The sequence below is a fragment of the Populus alba genome, chromosome 1 (assembly GCF_005239225.2).
Source record: "Populus alba chromosome 1, ASM523922v2, whole genome shotgun sequence".
Taxonomy (NCBI): Eukaryota; Viridiplantae; Streptophyta; class Magnoliopsida; order Malpighiales; family Salicaceae; genus Populus; species Populus alba.
In genome coordinates, this window is record NC_133284.1 from 34,269,609 (window position 1) to 34,285,575 (window position 15,967).

Here is a 15,967-nt window from a genome sequence, read left to right on the forward strand (position 1 = left end):
TGACGTAAAAGATAAATATAAATAAAACTGACCGAATAAACCCACACTCTAAAAAAATATCATGTAAGGTCGAACACATCATTAATATTATTTAAAAATAAATATTTTTTTTATTTTGAAAAATAAATTTCTTTTTTTTTAAAAATAAAATAAATGAATTACAATAATAAATTTAAAAATCAAACACAAATAACACAATTAAAAAAAAACATATATTAAAAAAAAAATGCAAAACCAATGACCTAAACCATGAGATCGGGATAAACTCATAAAAAAGAAATTGAAAATAATCACAAAATCAATATTTTTTTAAAAAAATAATTAATGCAAAATGATAAGATCATACGACATTGAATCCCCAACAAATCAAATGTAAAAAGATAAAACAAGAAAAAATAAGGGTGAAAAATAGATAAAGCTTATCATGGAATAACTTAATATGTATACTAAATTTACTTCCATATACCATGAATTTGACCTAATTGCATACCCTGATCCCAAATCTCGGACCGCAACCCAAACGTTTGGATATTTTAAGAGATTAATGAGGCCAAGAAAAATTGACTAGGGAATAATTGACTTTGTCTCCGCAGAACATGGTTTATTTCGTATTAGAAGCTTCTCTAAAGACAGATGCTAATAGTCTTCTGATAGATATATATCAGAAGCATCTCACCGGGTTAATTTGGATATTTTACAAGCAACAACACCAAAAACAGTGTTAATCATTATCTTAATCCAATCCAATTGCAAGAAAAAGCATCGCAAAGTTTAATTAGTGGGATTCTCATTCTCGTCCGCCACCAACACACCACTAGTCCCTCTCATATTCTCTGTTATTGGCCTTTCAAGAATTCCATATTTTTTCATATCAAAATGCTTTGTGGGTCCATTGCATTAATCACCATTTATTCCTTATGATCATCATGATAGTGGCTGTGTTCAGCTTCTTCGTTTTCTTCTTTTGCCACCACCTTTTTTTCAGTCTTCTGCATTTTCCATGACTGAGGTTAATAGTGGTATGTTTCTTTTCATTCCTTCTTGATTTATCTGTCTGCCTGTCTGTTATGTACATTTGTCGTGTGAGTTTCTTGCAACTGTTACATTCCAAGCAAGAGATTGATTTTTTGTGTAATTCTTTCTTGGTTGTTGTCAATTTCATAGCTTCTCTCTTTTGTTCTTCAGGCTATAGTATATATTTTATTTTTTGTATGTCCGCGTGGGGGATCACTGGCTGGTTGAGTTTATTACTGATGCTGAGAGATGGTAGCTAGGTTCTGTAGTTGACGATCATTTTGTTGAAAGATTATGAATTTGAAGTCCTAATCTGCTGTTTTTCACTACTAAGAGAAAACATAAAGAAGAATTGCTTGTTCTATGATCAAGCCAAGTAGCTTTGTACAAAGAAATTGGGACAGAAAAGTTGAACGAACCTTGACCATTAACCATCTATGGTCCTGCAAAGTTTGTGGTGGGAAAATAATACTTGTCTCTTTGTTGTGAAAGTAACACATCATGTATTCTTATAGGGAAACTTCCTTAAACGGCAAGAAAGAAAGAATAAAATGAAAAAAAGATAAGAAAAAACAAAATCTATCTTGTTTCATTTGGGTGTGTGGTGGGTATAAGTAGATTTCTAGCTTCCATTTTCCCATCAGATGCTTTTTTTGTGGAAGATGAGGATCATGGGAATATTTTTTTGTCAGAATTATGTATGAAATTTCTTTATGGGATGTGAAGAAGCTTAGATTGAACTTGTTCTGACCACCTGATAGAATGTTTTTCTTTTTTGGTTTGCTCTCCTTTTCCTTCTTTCACCATCTTAGGCCGTATTAGGGTAGCATAATTGAGTCTCCTAGAGTCTAGATGCAAGCATAAAGGAAACTTGCATACAAAAAAGTTAAACCTAAAGTGCATGATCTTAAGAAAGAAGGATATATTTTGTTAGTGAAATCAATAGTGAATGCTTTGGTCTATTACTTTAAATGAGGAGTAATGGTCAAATTAGAGCATCCACTTAATTTTGTTTTTTAAACTGATAAAACTTTGCTTTATTAGAGCATCCAAGTGGTGGCAAGAGGTCTGCTGCTGAATCCTTCGGCTACAACAAATTCGGATACATGTTTGGAGTGTTCTCCATCAGGAATCCTCTGAAACTAGTTATCAACTGTCTTGTTCTGCTCAATTTTTTACAAATCATTAATTCATCCAAGGAACCTGACACTGAAGGTATGGTGTTATCTACAATTTGCTTTACAAGATATAAGGCTTGGAGATAGTTTGAAACTTCAGGCCTGAAAATGTATCCTGGCCTCAAAAAGTGGATCATTGGCATTTGAAAAATCATGGGAGTCTCTAAGAGTTTTCATTTCTTTTCTTTAAGCTTGGGAGTCTCTAAAAGTTTTCATTTCTTTTCTTTTAGCTTTGTTCTCCCTCTGTAGTATCATTCCTTGGAAATAGTTTTACTGATTTCAGGCTCAATGTAAATCCATGAATTAATATCTTGGTGGAAGTATGGTAGTCTTGAAAGAAAACATCACATTTAAACTCTGTTCAGACATTTCTCAGAATGTTTTGATTTTGAAAATTATCAGGACCCAATTATTATGATTTTGATCTTGAGGGAAAGAAGAAAACAATTTCTGTCATCATTTAGCATGTTTCTATTGTTGCTCGAGAGCAGAAAGGCAAGCTACACTTCTTAAACTCAATGGCTTTATGTCTTGGAAAACTGCTATTAATTCACTATAATTTCTTCAAATCTGGATATATTTATACAACATAAATATAAATATATCCAGAAATCTAACTTGTATAGCCAATTATGCTTATGAATGAGACAGGTACAATATATAGTTGTCTCTTCCTGTTTTCATTTTGAAAATACTATATCTATTTAAAGAAATATGGGGAGCTGCTGCCAGTCATTACCTTCTACCGAGCATCAGATATTTACTGACAAGTTTCAACTTTCTCTAATGTTCAGGTGGTGCTTTAAGAGATCTTCTACTGGCACTCAATGATTCCAATGGACACATAGATTGGGATCCTAATTTAGTGAGCCCTTGCTTTAGTTGGACTCATGTCTATTGCAAAAATGGACATGTTGTATTCCTGTAAGTGTATGTATTTGGAATACACTTCTGTTTTGCCTATTTTTGCAATACACTTCTGTTATCCAGAGGGACTGCTGCATTTTTATTTGAGTCTTCCTTGATTGACAGTGCTTTCGTCGGTAAATTTTGCAGTGCATTTACTCTGTGAACGTACTACTTTGCAGGAGCTTGAATTCACTTGGACTTTCAGGAACTCTTTCACCTGCAATCACTAAACTGAAGTTTCTGGTTTCCCTGTGAGTTTTTGGTTAGCTTGTAATTCACATGGATTTTCAGTTTTACGTTTGCAGAAGCATTCATCTAACTATCAACTGAGACAGTTTAGCCAACCCAAATGTGAACCAATCTATTTCTAATACGAATTGATGTCCCTATTGAATCTGATCTTTTCATGTGAAAGTACTGATCGCAATAATTTACCCAGTTTTCCGGGATGTAAGACCTACTGTCAACAAAACCTACCACTTCCACTGCTTAACATGAATATAAAGTTTCGGGACTAAGATCGATGCAATTGAACGGTAGAAGATGAAGTTAAAGTCGATACTAATCTAGGAGAACTATCACTTTAATGTCATATTTTTTTCTTTTTATGATCTTATTTACATACCATATTAGACTTGAAAAAAAGAAGATTACCTTTTGTGTTTCCAGGAGGTATGAGTGCTGGTGGTGAGTTATGGCCATGTTTTTTAAAACCTACCCTTCTCCATGCAGGGAATTAAGGAACAATAATCTATCAGGGTCCTTGCCTGATTATCTGGGCAGCATGGTGCAGCTAAAAAATCTGAATCTTGCCAGCAATAAATTCAGTGGTTCGATACCTGACACTTGGGGTCAGCTATCCAATTTAAAAATTTTGTAAGGATTCTTTAATGCCTCTTGAAGAGTCATATTTCCTTGCTTTCTTATTCTTATATGAATGAAGCAGCACACTTCATCTTTGTTTTAACAGTTTCTTAGAACATGGATTTGTTTTAAATTTCAGTCATTTTACTGTTTCTTCCATCAAGGAATCAACATTATGAGGTTCTACAAGGCTTTTCGGTGGTCTTGCTCTTGCGAATATCATCATTCTTAAAACAATTCTTGGTTGCTTTACATGGCTGGGTAGCCTTTTACATATTGTTTGTAGTTATATTTCTCTACCTATGGTCGTACTATGTTCAATTGCTCATGATTCCTTTTCTTTGACAGGGATGTCTCATCTAACAATTTAACAGGAAGAATACCAGAGAAACTCTTTTCAGTTGCAACATTCAAGTAAATCCCACTCGAATCTTCATCTGATTGATCATCTTTTGTTTGGATTCATTTGTCTAACCATAGCTGGTCACTTTCTTTCTCATCAACTTGGTGAAAAGAAATCTCCTAACTGTGAAAACATGGTGGAAGGAGACTAATATTGCTTAAAAGAGAACCCATCATTTAATGATAGAAATCAAGATTAATGTGTATAGTGATTCTTTGTAATTTAAGTTCTAAAACTTTTATCATCTTTTAATGGTAGGCACATAGTTATCAGGCTTGGTTTGCTCGACATTAATTGTTATGTATCTTCAGTTTTACAGGGACTAATATTGCTTGTGGCCTGAGCTTTGAAGAACCTTGCCTGTCATGGTCTCCTCTTCCAGGTTAATTTCTGAAGACACTGCATTTTGTTTGTATTATTCTTCATGGCATGATCTCCAGATGGAACCTAATCATGAAACATTTGCAGTTGCAACCAGGAAGTCAAGACTTAAAGTAATTGCAGTTTCTGCAAGCTGTGGTGCTTTCGGTCTACTGACACTTTTAGTTGTCTTGGCATACCGATATCATCAACTTCACAAAGAGAAAAATGATATCTTTGTTGATGTTTCTGGTAAATTTTGTTTTCGGTTGTGTAGTTGAATTGGTTTCAACATAATTGTTGATTAATGTTAACTAAACTCTGGCTTTTTTTTTTCCTGTGATTTTAGGTGAAGATGACCGCAAAATTTCATTTGGGCAGCTTAGAAGATTTTCATGGCGTGAGCTTCAACTTGCAACAGACAACTTCAGTGAAAGCAACATAATAGGACAAGGAGGGTTTGGAAAAGTTTACAAAGGTATCCTCTCAGACAACATGAAAGTTGCTGTGAAACGCCTCGAAGATTATTACAGTCCTGGAGGAAAGGCTGCATTCCTGATAGAAGTTCAACTTATTAGTGTTGCTGCTCATAAAAATCTTCTAAGGTTGATTGGATTTTGTACAACTTCATCTGAGAGAATCCTGGTCTATCCATATATGCAAAATCTTAGTGTTGCATACCACTTGAGAGGTATTTTTTGAATGAGCACCGTGCTTTCCATCTTTGAGATTTTCATGTTATAAATAGCACTCCTAAATTGATTCATAACAGTGACTTGTGTAATCAATTTTCTTTTGATTCATTTTATAGATTTAAAGCCTGGCGAGAAAGGCTTGGACTGGCCAACGAGGAAACGCATTGCCTTCGGTGCAGCGCACGGATTGGAATATCTACATGAGCATTGTAATCCTAAGATTATACACCGTGATTTAAAGGCTGCAAACATCCTATTAGACGACAGTTTTGAACCTGTTCTTGGAGATTTTGGGCTAGCAAAGCTGGTTGACACAAAATTCACTCATATTACAACTCAGGTGCGTGGTACCATGGGTCACATTGCCCCAGAATATTTATCCACCGGAAAACCATCAGAAAAGATAGATGTGTTCGGATATGGCATTACACTTCTTGAACTGGTAACTGGTCAGCGTGCAATAGACCTTTCTCGACTCGAGGAGGAAGAGGATGTTCTTCTGCTTGACCATGTGAGACTGCATGCCATGCGTCTATTTCTTTCCACTTACACAAATGCTTCTTAAATAATGCTTAAAATGGTGGAAATATGATGTACAGATCAAGAAGTTGCTGAGGGAAAACAGGCTTGATGACGTAGTGGATGGAAACTTGGAAACTTATGACCGCAAAGAAGTGGAGACGATTGTCCAGGTTGCATTGCTGTGCACGCAGAGCTCACCTGAAGGCCGCCCTACAATGGCAGGAGTGGTGAAGATGCTGCAAGGAATAGGTCTGGCCGAGAGATGGGCGAAGCGGGAGCAGCATGAGAATGCTAGGAACCAAGAATTCTCACGCATGTCTCAGCAATATATTTGGTCCGAAGATTCGAGCATTGACCAAGAAGCTATTCAATTGTCCAAGGCAAGATAAAGCTTCTCCAACATGAAACAGATTTTGAGACAAGCTTATCAAACTAATGCATGATTATATACGTACTATGTGTTACCTGTAGATTGATGTACATAAGCTAGAAAATCTCTGGAAAAAACATACTAAACCATGTGGGCGGGCATATAACATGCCAGTTTCATCTTCTATGTCTTGTATCAGTTACAATTGCAGTAAGGATCTGGTATTGTCTGGTAATGATCTGCCTCTGAGATGACTCTTCAGTTAATTCCCTACTGTTCGGTCCTTTTCCCTTGTCCCCTGTCTGAAGAAGAAAGGGCTGGATGGAAGAGTCACAAGTTGTCAAGTTCTTATTTATTATTTCTAATGCTTGGACATTGCCAGTTAAATTTCATCTTAACAGTCTTCTAGATTGAAAGTTGAAACATGCAGAAGCTGACATGAGAAGTTATGGTAGGAGGACTTGAAGCTTAAATGACGAATTTAAAATTATATTTAGTTAGTGTTATGAGATAGAAAAAACATAGAAAAAAATAGAAATAGATTTAATTAATAAAATATAGATAGAAATGTAAAATAAATCTCATATTTTCAAAATAAAAAGTAGACATATTCTTTTTATTTCTATTATCTCTGGTTTTTCTGTTTTAAAACTCCAAACATTACCAAAAATCTCAAGAATCATGATTTATCAAAGTTGTTGGGAGGAAGGATAAATATTTCAAGTTAAGGATTCAAGTTGATTGATTAAATATATCTAATAACCCCCGGATGATTCTATGCAGTGATGTAACATAATTAGTTTGTGTAATATTTTTAAAAAATTTTTTTAATTGAAAATATATTAAAATAATTTTTTAAAATTTTTTTTCTACATGAATATATCAAAATTATTTAAAAATAATTGATAAAAATATCAATTTGATATATTTTTTTAATAAAAATAATTTAAAAAATAAGTTATAACATAAAACAAACACTCCAACATTTTATTTGAAAGTCAAGAGAGTGAAAGGAAAAAAAAAATAGAAAGAATGAAACTAGAGGAATGAGAAAAACAAGATATTGCGGTTTTTCCCTCTTGTCCGGAAGGAATGAAAATGAGAAAAAAAAAAAAGAAAAAGAGGAAGATATATAAAATATAAATATAAATTATCTTTATTGCACTTTTTTAACTATAAAAATGGTGGGTTCAACTAGAGATTAACTTGGATAAGAGTTGAGTTACAAGTCTGATTAGATTTTGATTAATGTAATTACAAGTCAATTCAGAATTTTAATCATGTTAATTGCATTTTTTAGGTAATAAATTGCAGCAAATCATTTGTTTTTTTTACTTTTGTAGAAAAAAGAAAAAGCATCAGGAATAAATGGACTAGAGCGCATTTCCGAGACAGTAGATTGGGCCTTGGCCCGTCTAAAAAAAATAATCCAGCACAGTTCGTACAAATTCTCAGTTATGGCTAGTAAAATTAAATGAAGAGCGATGGCTAGAAGCATCTCTCGGTCGCCGTCGTACCGGCGTAGGCGCTCACCGTCGCCAGCGGAAAACCACCGTAGTAGAAGAAGCAGAAGGGCTGACCGCAGCCGATCTCCTTATTCTAATTCTCAATCCAGGTCACATACTCTTTGCATCAAAAGCTAATGACACTATTTATTTCCTTGTTTTTTTGTTCTTAAAAATTCAATCTAGTAAATTATGGAAGTAATTTGATAATCCAATTTGTGGGTCTTTTGTTACTCTTAAAAGGGTGTTATGCAATGTTGTAAAGTTGTGATTTTGAAGTCATCTTTATTCAATCTTGCAATGGCATTTTTTTGGTTCTTAAATTCGAACTTACAGTGAAATTTGGTACAATATGGAGGCGAATTGATGTTCCTATTAGTGGCTTTTTGATTATTCTTAAAAGGGTGTGTTGTGATGATGTAAAGTTGTGAGTTTTTTAGTGCAGGAGAAGAAGTGATTCTGATTCTCCACCTCCTCGTCGCCATCGGAGCAGTCGTTCGCCTGGTTATAGGAGGCGTAAAAGCCGGTCTCCAACACCTCCTAGGCGGCGTAGAAGACAAAGAAGTAGAAGTAGGAGTGAATCGCTATCTTCATTGCCTAGGTCAAGAAGTCTAAGTATTGCTTCTACCAAAAATGCTGTTGAGAAACTAAAGAAAGAGGAGGAAGAGAAGAAAAGGTAAATATCTTATGCATGTTCTTGCTGACATCTTATTAATATTGCTAACAGCTTAGTGATGTGCGTTTTAAATTTCTTCAATTTTTATCCCTATTTTATCATCCAATTGGGTTTTTGCCACTTTTCAGTGAGCAGGTTGATATTTAGTTCTGACATGTGACAGATTAGCTTCTATGGGTTTTTGAATTAGTAAGCCACTGCTTATTCTAACATGCGTTGTTTAATGAATAATTATTTTCTTGTTTATGTGTGCTTCCTCGAAGTGGAAATCTGCAATTTACTTAGGATAGCTTTTGCTTGCTTATTGAATGACTCTTACTGTTTTTTTTTTTGTACACACTATCAGGCGTCAAAAAGAGGCTATACTAAAACTATTAGAGGAAGAGACTGCAAGGAGACTGGAAGAATCCATTCGGAAAAATGTGGAAGAGAAGTTAAACTCTGAGGAAGTTCAGTTAGAAATAGAGAGGCGGATAGAAGAAGGTCGAAAGAAATTGTTTGATGATGTTGAAGCTCAACTTCGTAAGGAAAAGGAAGCTGCGCTTGCTGAGGAAAGAAGGAAAGAAGTAAGAATTTTGAACTCTCGCTAGTTACTTGTCCCTTTGTTGCAGGTTGGTTATGAGCTTCCACCTGCCACCTGCCTATTGGTATTTTATTTGCGGTCATAAAAAATTAGGACCTTAACATGTAAAATGTTTAAAGGAAGTGGCCTATGTTATATAGTAATCATATGTTTTAACTTCTATTTTATATTTCAAAGAGTTTTTGAAGAGAAAAAAAGCAATCGAGGCATTGACAATCTTGTAATTGAAGCCATCTCGTTAATGCTACAACTTCTATTCTTCTTTTAGGTGTGAGGATAGATTGTTGAGTCTTGTGAATTTATTGCGTTTTCTATCATTGTGTTTCAATATCATACTGAGTTTTGAGGCTTAAGTTGGGATTTCCACTGCCATTGCATCAGTCATTGTCAATATTGACACTATCAGGAATGTTCTAATTGTTTCTGTTTGCACTCGCTGTCATTGCCAATGCCAATGTTGTTGTCCTTTACGTGGCATAAATAATCTCGAGTTCCCTTTGGGTTAAGTCCCTGAACAATGGAGAACTGACCGAATCCCCCGGCATTCAACTGTTGTTTCTAACAAGTATCATCATAAGATGAAAACACTAAATACTTAGGTTTGCTGTCATGTAGATATTGGCAATATAGAATCACTTGTGGCAAGTCTCCGCAGAGTACCATTAAGATTTGGGATAGAACTGAGGCAGTGAGTAATAGGAGGTTATTACAGTGGGCAAGACCAATTATGATGTGGAGGTGCTCCTGCATGTAGAGTTTGTAGTTCTCTCCAATAATTCCTAAACTTGGGGCTTAACTTCTTTCTAAAGGAGATAAATACCAAAGACTGTTTCAGCTAAATCATGGTTGAGTTAAGTCTTAACATTAAACAGCCTTAAAGTACTGTCCAAGCATTGTAGTTTTCAAACATTAAATCAAAGAGGGGAGCTCTAAGAGCAAAGAATGTTCGGATCAGTCATCTATCTGTTGGGTAAAGAACATATCTGTATTTACTAAAATCACAGTAGGTGCAAAGCCAGAATCTAAAGATTTTTATCTGCTGAACCGTGAACCTAGATAAGGCTGAACCGTGAACCTAGATTAGTATTTGAGTTGGTCCCACCTAAAGTTAGTTTTCCCCACCTCTATTTCTTTTGCTCTTCTAACCACTTACATTAACCATCTCAGATTTGGATTTACCTGGTCTGTCTGTCATACGTAAGCGGACTGCACCACCGTTAATTCTTTCAATTTGTATCAGTTCCCTTTTCTTCTGTGCCTAACAGTGTACCATTCGATATCTATTTTGATCAAAGTTTATTGCTGAAAGCATATGAATAAGCTTTACTTTTATTTTCTTTCTTTCTTTCTTTTTTAAAGAAGCTAGAAGTATCAGAAATTTGTTGCTCTTAAAACCAGTTCATTAGATGTTTCTGTCATTTTGGCCTCGTGCACATTTTGACATGAATATGACCACTCAGGAACAAGCTCGAAAAGAAAGAGAAGAGCTGGATAAGATGCTGGAAGAGAATAGGAGGAGGGTGGAAGAAGCACAGAGAAGAGAAGCCTTGGAGCAACAAAGGAAAGAGGAGGAACGGTTTCGTGAGTTAGAGCTGATTCAAAGACAAAAGGAAGAGGCTGCTTGGAGGAAAAAGCTGGAAGACGAAGAAGAACATGCAAACCAGATGAAACTGTTGGGTAAGAATAAATCTCGACAGAAGCAACCTTATGGAATTGGTTTATGACAACAATTAGTTGCCTGTATGTTGTATCCAAACAAGTAGGAAGTGATGACTAGAGTTTTGAAAAGAGAATTGAAGGTAGGTTGTCGCGAAGGTATTGGAAATTTGGAATTGGCTTTATTTGCTTATTTTATTCCTCTTTCCTCTTTAGTGATATTACACGGACTTTTATTGATGTTCTATTTCACTGGATCAAATATCTATAATCCCAGGAACTGCAGCAGTTTTTGTTGAATGTCGTCAATCATGCTTACAATTCACCTTGTGCTGAAAATTTACACCTCGCTCGATAATTTAACTATAAATGGTCTTGAATTATCTCAAACACTGGAATTATTGTTTTGGTTCTGCCTCAACAACGCTCAAGAAGACAACAAGCAAAGAAAAACAGAATTGTTGCGAATTGTTGCCGAAAAGGGTTATCATCATCAGAATTGTAATTCGTATGTTTTGTGGAAATGTTTTTCTCTAATATGATGTACTGTGCTTGTACTTTAATTAGCTTAGAAAACCAACATTTACAAGGAAAATCAGAATCTCAAGTTCATATAGAACAGAAAATATAAAATTCAAAATTAAACTACAAATCTGAAAATAAAACAGAAATATATTGAAATCGACTCAGATAGAATCATCTGGGCTTAATTTGAGGGTTTTCCTAACCTACAAACTCAAATAGAATTGATTTTGTAGAATTATTTAGCAAAATTTGAGTCTATTTTAATGGTTGAATTTAAAGTTGTGTTATTCTTATTACACTATTTGTTTGGTGTGAAAAAGCCTCTTTTTAGGCATTGCTTTGTCCTATCAGTTTAATGAATATGCTAGATTTTCTGCATGATCCACTAGTAACATATTCACAACTAGTTTATAAATAAGTATGCTAGATTTTCTGCATAATCCACTAGTAATATATCCACAACTAGCGATTCAGAACTATCATGTTCTTTATACTCACCTGCATAAATTGTCCTCCACATTTCAGCTAAAAATTCTCCTTTTCCCGCTAGTTCTCTACAAATTTTTATGTTTTAGCTGAAACTGATCTTACCATAAAAAAAATATATGGAACTGTTGGCTGTCTTTCTCATCTTAAGATTTGCTTTTGTTGCGGTTACATCATCATACAAATTGCCATGAGGTTTTTGCAACTTAGACAGTCTTCGAACATCAAATATCTGCTTACTCAAGCTTCTATATTTCTTGATCAAAGTATAAGATGCTAAAAGCTGCAAGGCTTACCCCATACATGACTGTCATGTATACGAAACTTTGTATTGTAATTCAAATGTCTGTCTTTTCTTTTTGGTCAGCAAACTCTCTTTGCATTCCTTTGGGAGAGTGTCTGAGTGAGGATTGAGTATGAGGTATCTTCACTCAAATTCCTTCCTTTGGACCCACCTGAAATGTTTCATCCTGCTAAGAGTAGGTGTCGGGAGAAAAGCTTGCGAAACCTTGTACTGAAAGGAAAGCCACCCAAAACACACACACACTGTAATAGAGCATTTCTTTTCTTTTCAGAGCTTTTCAAACTAATCAGCTGAGTCCATCCTATTAACAGTTGATACAAGTTCAATTCAAATCAACTCAATGTGAAAGGGTCAAATTGAAAGAACAAGAAGTTAAATGGCTGGATTTCTTTTTTAAAGGACCCAAAAAAAGGAAAGCAGCGAACAAATTCACAATGCTCTTTTGAAGGACCCACTGGGAGGCCTTTTAGGTTTTTTTTTTTTTTTTAATTATTTGCGAAAATTAATTTCTGATGTATGTTTTTTTGGATGTATAATGTGCTCCTACCCTTTCCTTCCAACACAAATGTCTATACCATTTTTTGCAAAGGAGCTAGGAAAGATTTGAAAAAAGAGAGACGTTAAATGTAATGGCTCTGCTGTTTAGACTTTGCTCACATTCCTCCAACTCATTTTCCAAGTTAGGTTCGGAGATGAGTTCAAGAAAGTGATGTTTTCTTTCCCTCAAAGGACAATTGCTTATATAATGATTCATGAGCAATCCACATTGTCCCATCATAATTTGAGATCTTCTCATATTTGAGAAGTTATACCTCGTATTTTCTCAATTTCTTTAAGGTCATATGCCAATATTATCCGATAATCAAGAAAAAAAATCATGAATTGTTCCATTTCCCTATAAATATATCAAGATCATGACAATGTATATATATATATATATATATATATATTAACATTACTAGTTGTATTATTCCAGGTATTCAAGTTGTAACACACAAGGAAAAAAGAGAAACATGAGGGAAAAAAAAATAGTATTTTAATAAAAGATAATTTTTATCACTTTTTAGTGGAACATGATATGATTTTTTTTTTTTTTGCGCTTATTTTTCTCATATGTTATAAATAATAAATAATTATAATTGGAATATCATAAAATTATGTATTATTTGTACGAAGAGAGCAGACTAATCCATAACATTAATCTGTATCAATATTTAACTCTTAATGTCAAAGCCAAAAATGCTAACTTGTTTTTTCTTTGGTGAATGGGTAATTTTTCTAACCAAAAAGAGAGAAAATATTAAGACGGATGTGTAAAAGCACAGATGGCATCTGCCATAATAGAACCATCAAACAAACTTTGTTCCATCAATACCTAATTATAATTAGTAAACCAATTAGCTCACCAAACTTCAACTATTTTCTTCAACTTCTCTGTAAATATATTGCACTAGATAGAAAGAAGCAAAGACAAATGTATGACAAATTAAGGATCCTAGCCTTAACTACAATTGGTAAAAGCAAATGAATACAAGTATTATGATATACTCATCAATATATGTATGACAAATGGCAGTGAAGTCTAAAAAAACAAAATTATCCATCTTAATATGGATAGATCTGGTTTGGATATTAACTAACCCGTCCATATTTTCTCTCCAGCAAAAAAATTTTCATGGGATTAAGATATAAACTCGGTTCGACCTGTTACGGATAGATCTGGTTTGGATAGACCTGGATTGTAAATTACTTGCATGGGATTAAGATATTGTCATCCTTCTTTCTCAAAATGGTTGTAGCAAACATGTGAGTTCAGTCTCATTTTTCCCAACCACCACTCATGACTCGGCCTTTGGTTTCACTATCACGACCGATGTTATCTAAACCTTCACTACAAGTTCAAATGTCTTGGTTTCCACTTTAAAACCCTCTTCAATCTCCTGTAATATCTCCCAGTCTTCTTCACACATGCCTCCTCCATTTTGTTCTCCTTTTTTGTAGAGTCCAAAGTCCATCATGCAAGACCATTTCTTCCTTGGCTAACCTATATAATTAACCTTCACTAACCCGTCCATCTTTTCTCTCCAGCAAACATTTTCTTCTTAAGTGATTGCGTTGTTCGATCATGGCTAGGATGACTTCTTTGTGTTTTGTTTTGGCGTTGGCGATGTTTACCATATTTTTTTCTCCCGCATTTTCTACGTCACGGCGAGCTTTAGAACATCCGAAGATATTGCAAAAGGGCTTTCGTGTTAGGCTCAAACATGTTGATTCAGGTAAGAACTTGACGAAACTTGAGCGTATTCGACACGGGGTTAAGCGTGGAAGAAACAGGTTGCAAAGGCTCAAAGCAATGGCCTTGGTAGCATCTTCAAGTTCTGAGATTGAAGCTCCAGTTCTTCCAGGGAATGGTGAGTTCTTGATGAAGCTAGCGATTGGCACGCCGCCGGAGACATACTCTGCCATCTTGGACACTGGTAGTGACTTGATATGGACTCAGTGCAAGCCTTGTACACAGTGTTTTGATCAATCGACCCCTATTTTCGATCCGAAAAAGTCCTCTTCTTTCTCTAAGCTATCATGTTCTAGCCAATTATGTGAAGCACTACCCCAGTCCAGTTGCAACAAGGGCTGTGAATACCAGTACAGTTATGGCGATTATTCTTCAACACAAGGGATTCTGGCAAGCGAAACTCTCACATTTGGCAAGGCTTCGGTTCCTAATGTTGCATTTGGTTGCGGAGCAGATAATGAAGGAAGTGGATTCAGCCAAGGTGCTGGCCTGGTGGGGCTTGGCCGTGGACCCTTGTCATTGGTTTCTCAACTCAAGGAGCCCAAGTTCTCTTATTGCTTAACCACTGTTGATGACACAAAAACCAGCACGCTATTGATGGGATCTCTAGCTAGTGTGAATGCATCAAGTAGTGCCATCAAAACCACCCCTTTAATCCATAGCCCAGCACAGCCATCTTTTTACTATCTTTCTCTTGAAGGAATATCGGTGGGTGACACTCGCTTACCTATCAAGAAATCCACTTTTTCACTCCAAGACGACGGAAGCGGTGGCCTAATTATTGACTCTGGCACTACAATAACCTATTTAGAAGAAAGTGCTTTTGACTTGGTAGCCAAAGAGTTCACCTCTCAGATTAATCTACCCGTCGACAGTTCTGGCTCGACAGGGCTAGACGTTTGCTTTACATTGCCATCAGGCTCGACTAATATGGAGGTGCCCAAGTTGGTATTCCACTTTGATGGAGCAGACTTGGAATTGCCGGCCGAAAACTACATGATAGGTGATTCAAGCATGGGAGTAGCTTGCTTGGCTATGGGGAGTTCAAGTGGCATGTCTATTTTTGGCAACGTTCAGCAGCAAAACATGTTGGTGCTCCATGATCTTGAGAAGGAAACTTTATCATTCCTTCCTACACCATGTGATCTGCTTTGAGCTTGTGTGGTACTTAGGTTATTTCTTTGTGTGCTTGTTTGTGTGATTTTACAGAAATTTGCTACATTTATTAGATGATCTGATTCAATAAAATCAGTATTTTCCATCAAGGTTTCTAGTGTGAACATTTTCTAGGCCAGCACCTTGGCTAAACCTTCTCTTCCTCCTTGTTTCGTTACACTTGAGATGCAACATTTTCAGCTCAGCAAGCTATCATAGGTTATATCAGGAAATAAATTAAATAAATAAATAAAAAGGAAGCTAGTTGACAAATACAGACGGACACACACTACCAGAAAATTGACAAATACAAACGGATACATTGACAAAATATTTTTGTCTGTATATTATGGTGAATATTTTCGACTTAATATGTCATCGCAGTATCTATTGGTAAACACTAATATAAATATTTCTTCGATATATACCAAGGGAATTACAGTAACAAAATAAGAAATGAAAAAAAAAA

At 35.3% G+C, this 15,967-nt stretch overlaps 3 protein-coding genes across 3 annotated transcripts; all 3 read left to right on the forward strand.

The window, feature by feature from the left end:
• The first annotated feature begins 785 nt into the window (after positions 1 to 785).
• LOC118055357 (probable LRR receptor-like serine/threonine-protein kinase At5g63710) lies at positions 786 to 6,550 on the forward strand. The gene is made up of 11 exons (XM_035067237.1): positions 786 to 1,019; positions 2,059 to 2,229; positions 2,987 to 3,116; positions 3,281 to 3,352; positions 3,834 to 3,977; positions 4,314 to 4,379; positions 4,680 to 4,750; positions 4,837 to 4,980; positions 5,078 to 5,419; positions 5,540 to 5,934; positions 6,023 to 6,550. Exons 1-11 carry the CDS (start codon positions 1,001 to 1,003, stop codon positions 6,332 to 6,334), a joined length of 1,866 nt encoding a protein of 621 aa, XP_034923128.1. The 5' UTR covers positions 786 to 1,000; the 3' UTR covers positions 6,335 to 6,550.
• Positions 6,551 to 7,771: 1,221 nt separating this feature from the next.
• Positions 7,772 to 10,982, forward strand: LOC118055356 (uncharacterized). The gene is made up of 4 exons (XM_035067236.2): positions 7,772 to 7,930; positions 8,266 to 8,496; positions 8,843 to 9,062; positions 10,540 to 10,982. Exons 1-4 carry the CDS (start codon positions 7,800 to 7,802, stop codon positions 10,801 to 10,803), a joined length of 846 nt encoding a protein of 281 aa, XP_034923127.1. The 5' UTR covers positions 7,772 to 7,799; the 3' UTR covers positions 10,804 to 10,982.
• A 2,782-nt stretch (positions 10,983 to 13,764) lies between these two features.
• LOC118055355 (aspartic proteinase nepenthesin-1) lies at positions 13,765 to 15,608 on the forward strand. The gene has a single exon (XM_035067235.2). It carries the CDS (start codon positions 14,176 to 14,178, stop codon positions 15,496 to 15,498), a length of 1,323 nt encoding a protein of 440 aa, XP_034923126.1. The 5' UTR covers positions 13,765 to 14,175; the 3' UTR covers positions 15,499 to 15,608.
• The last annotated feature ends 359 nt before the right edge of the window (positions 15,609 to 15,967 follow it).

Coding starts and splice junctions, on each gene's coding strand:
- LOC118055357 (XM_035067237.1), top strand. Junction 2,230..2,986: donor CAAGGAACCTGACACTGAAG/GTATGGTGTTAT, acceptor TCTAATGTTCAG/GTGGTGCTTTAAGAGATCTT. Junction 3,353..3,833: donor CTGAAGTTTCTGGTTTCCCT/GTGAGTTTTTGG, acceptor TTCTCCATGCAG/GGAATTAAGGAACAATAATC.
- LOC118055356 (XM_035067236.2), top strand. CDS start 7,800: ATGGCTAGAAGCATCTCTCGGTCGCCGTCGTACCGGCGTAGGCGCTCA. Junction 8,497..8,842: donor GAGGAGGAAGAGAAGAAAAG/GTAAATATCTTA, acceptor ACACACTATCAG/GCGTCAAAAAGAGGCTATAC. Junction 9,063..10,539: donor CTGAGGAAAGAAGGAAAGAA/GTAAGAATTTTG, acceptor ATGACCACTCAG/GAACAAGCTCGAAAAGAAAG.
- LOC118055355 (XM_035067235.2), top strand. CDS start 14,176: ATGGCTAGGATGACTTCTTTGTGTTTTGTTTTGGCGTTGGCGATGTTT.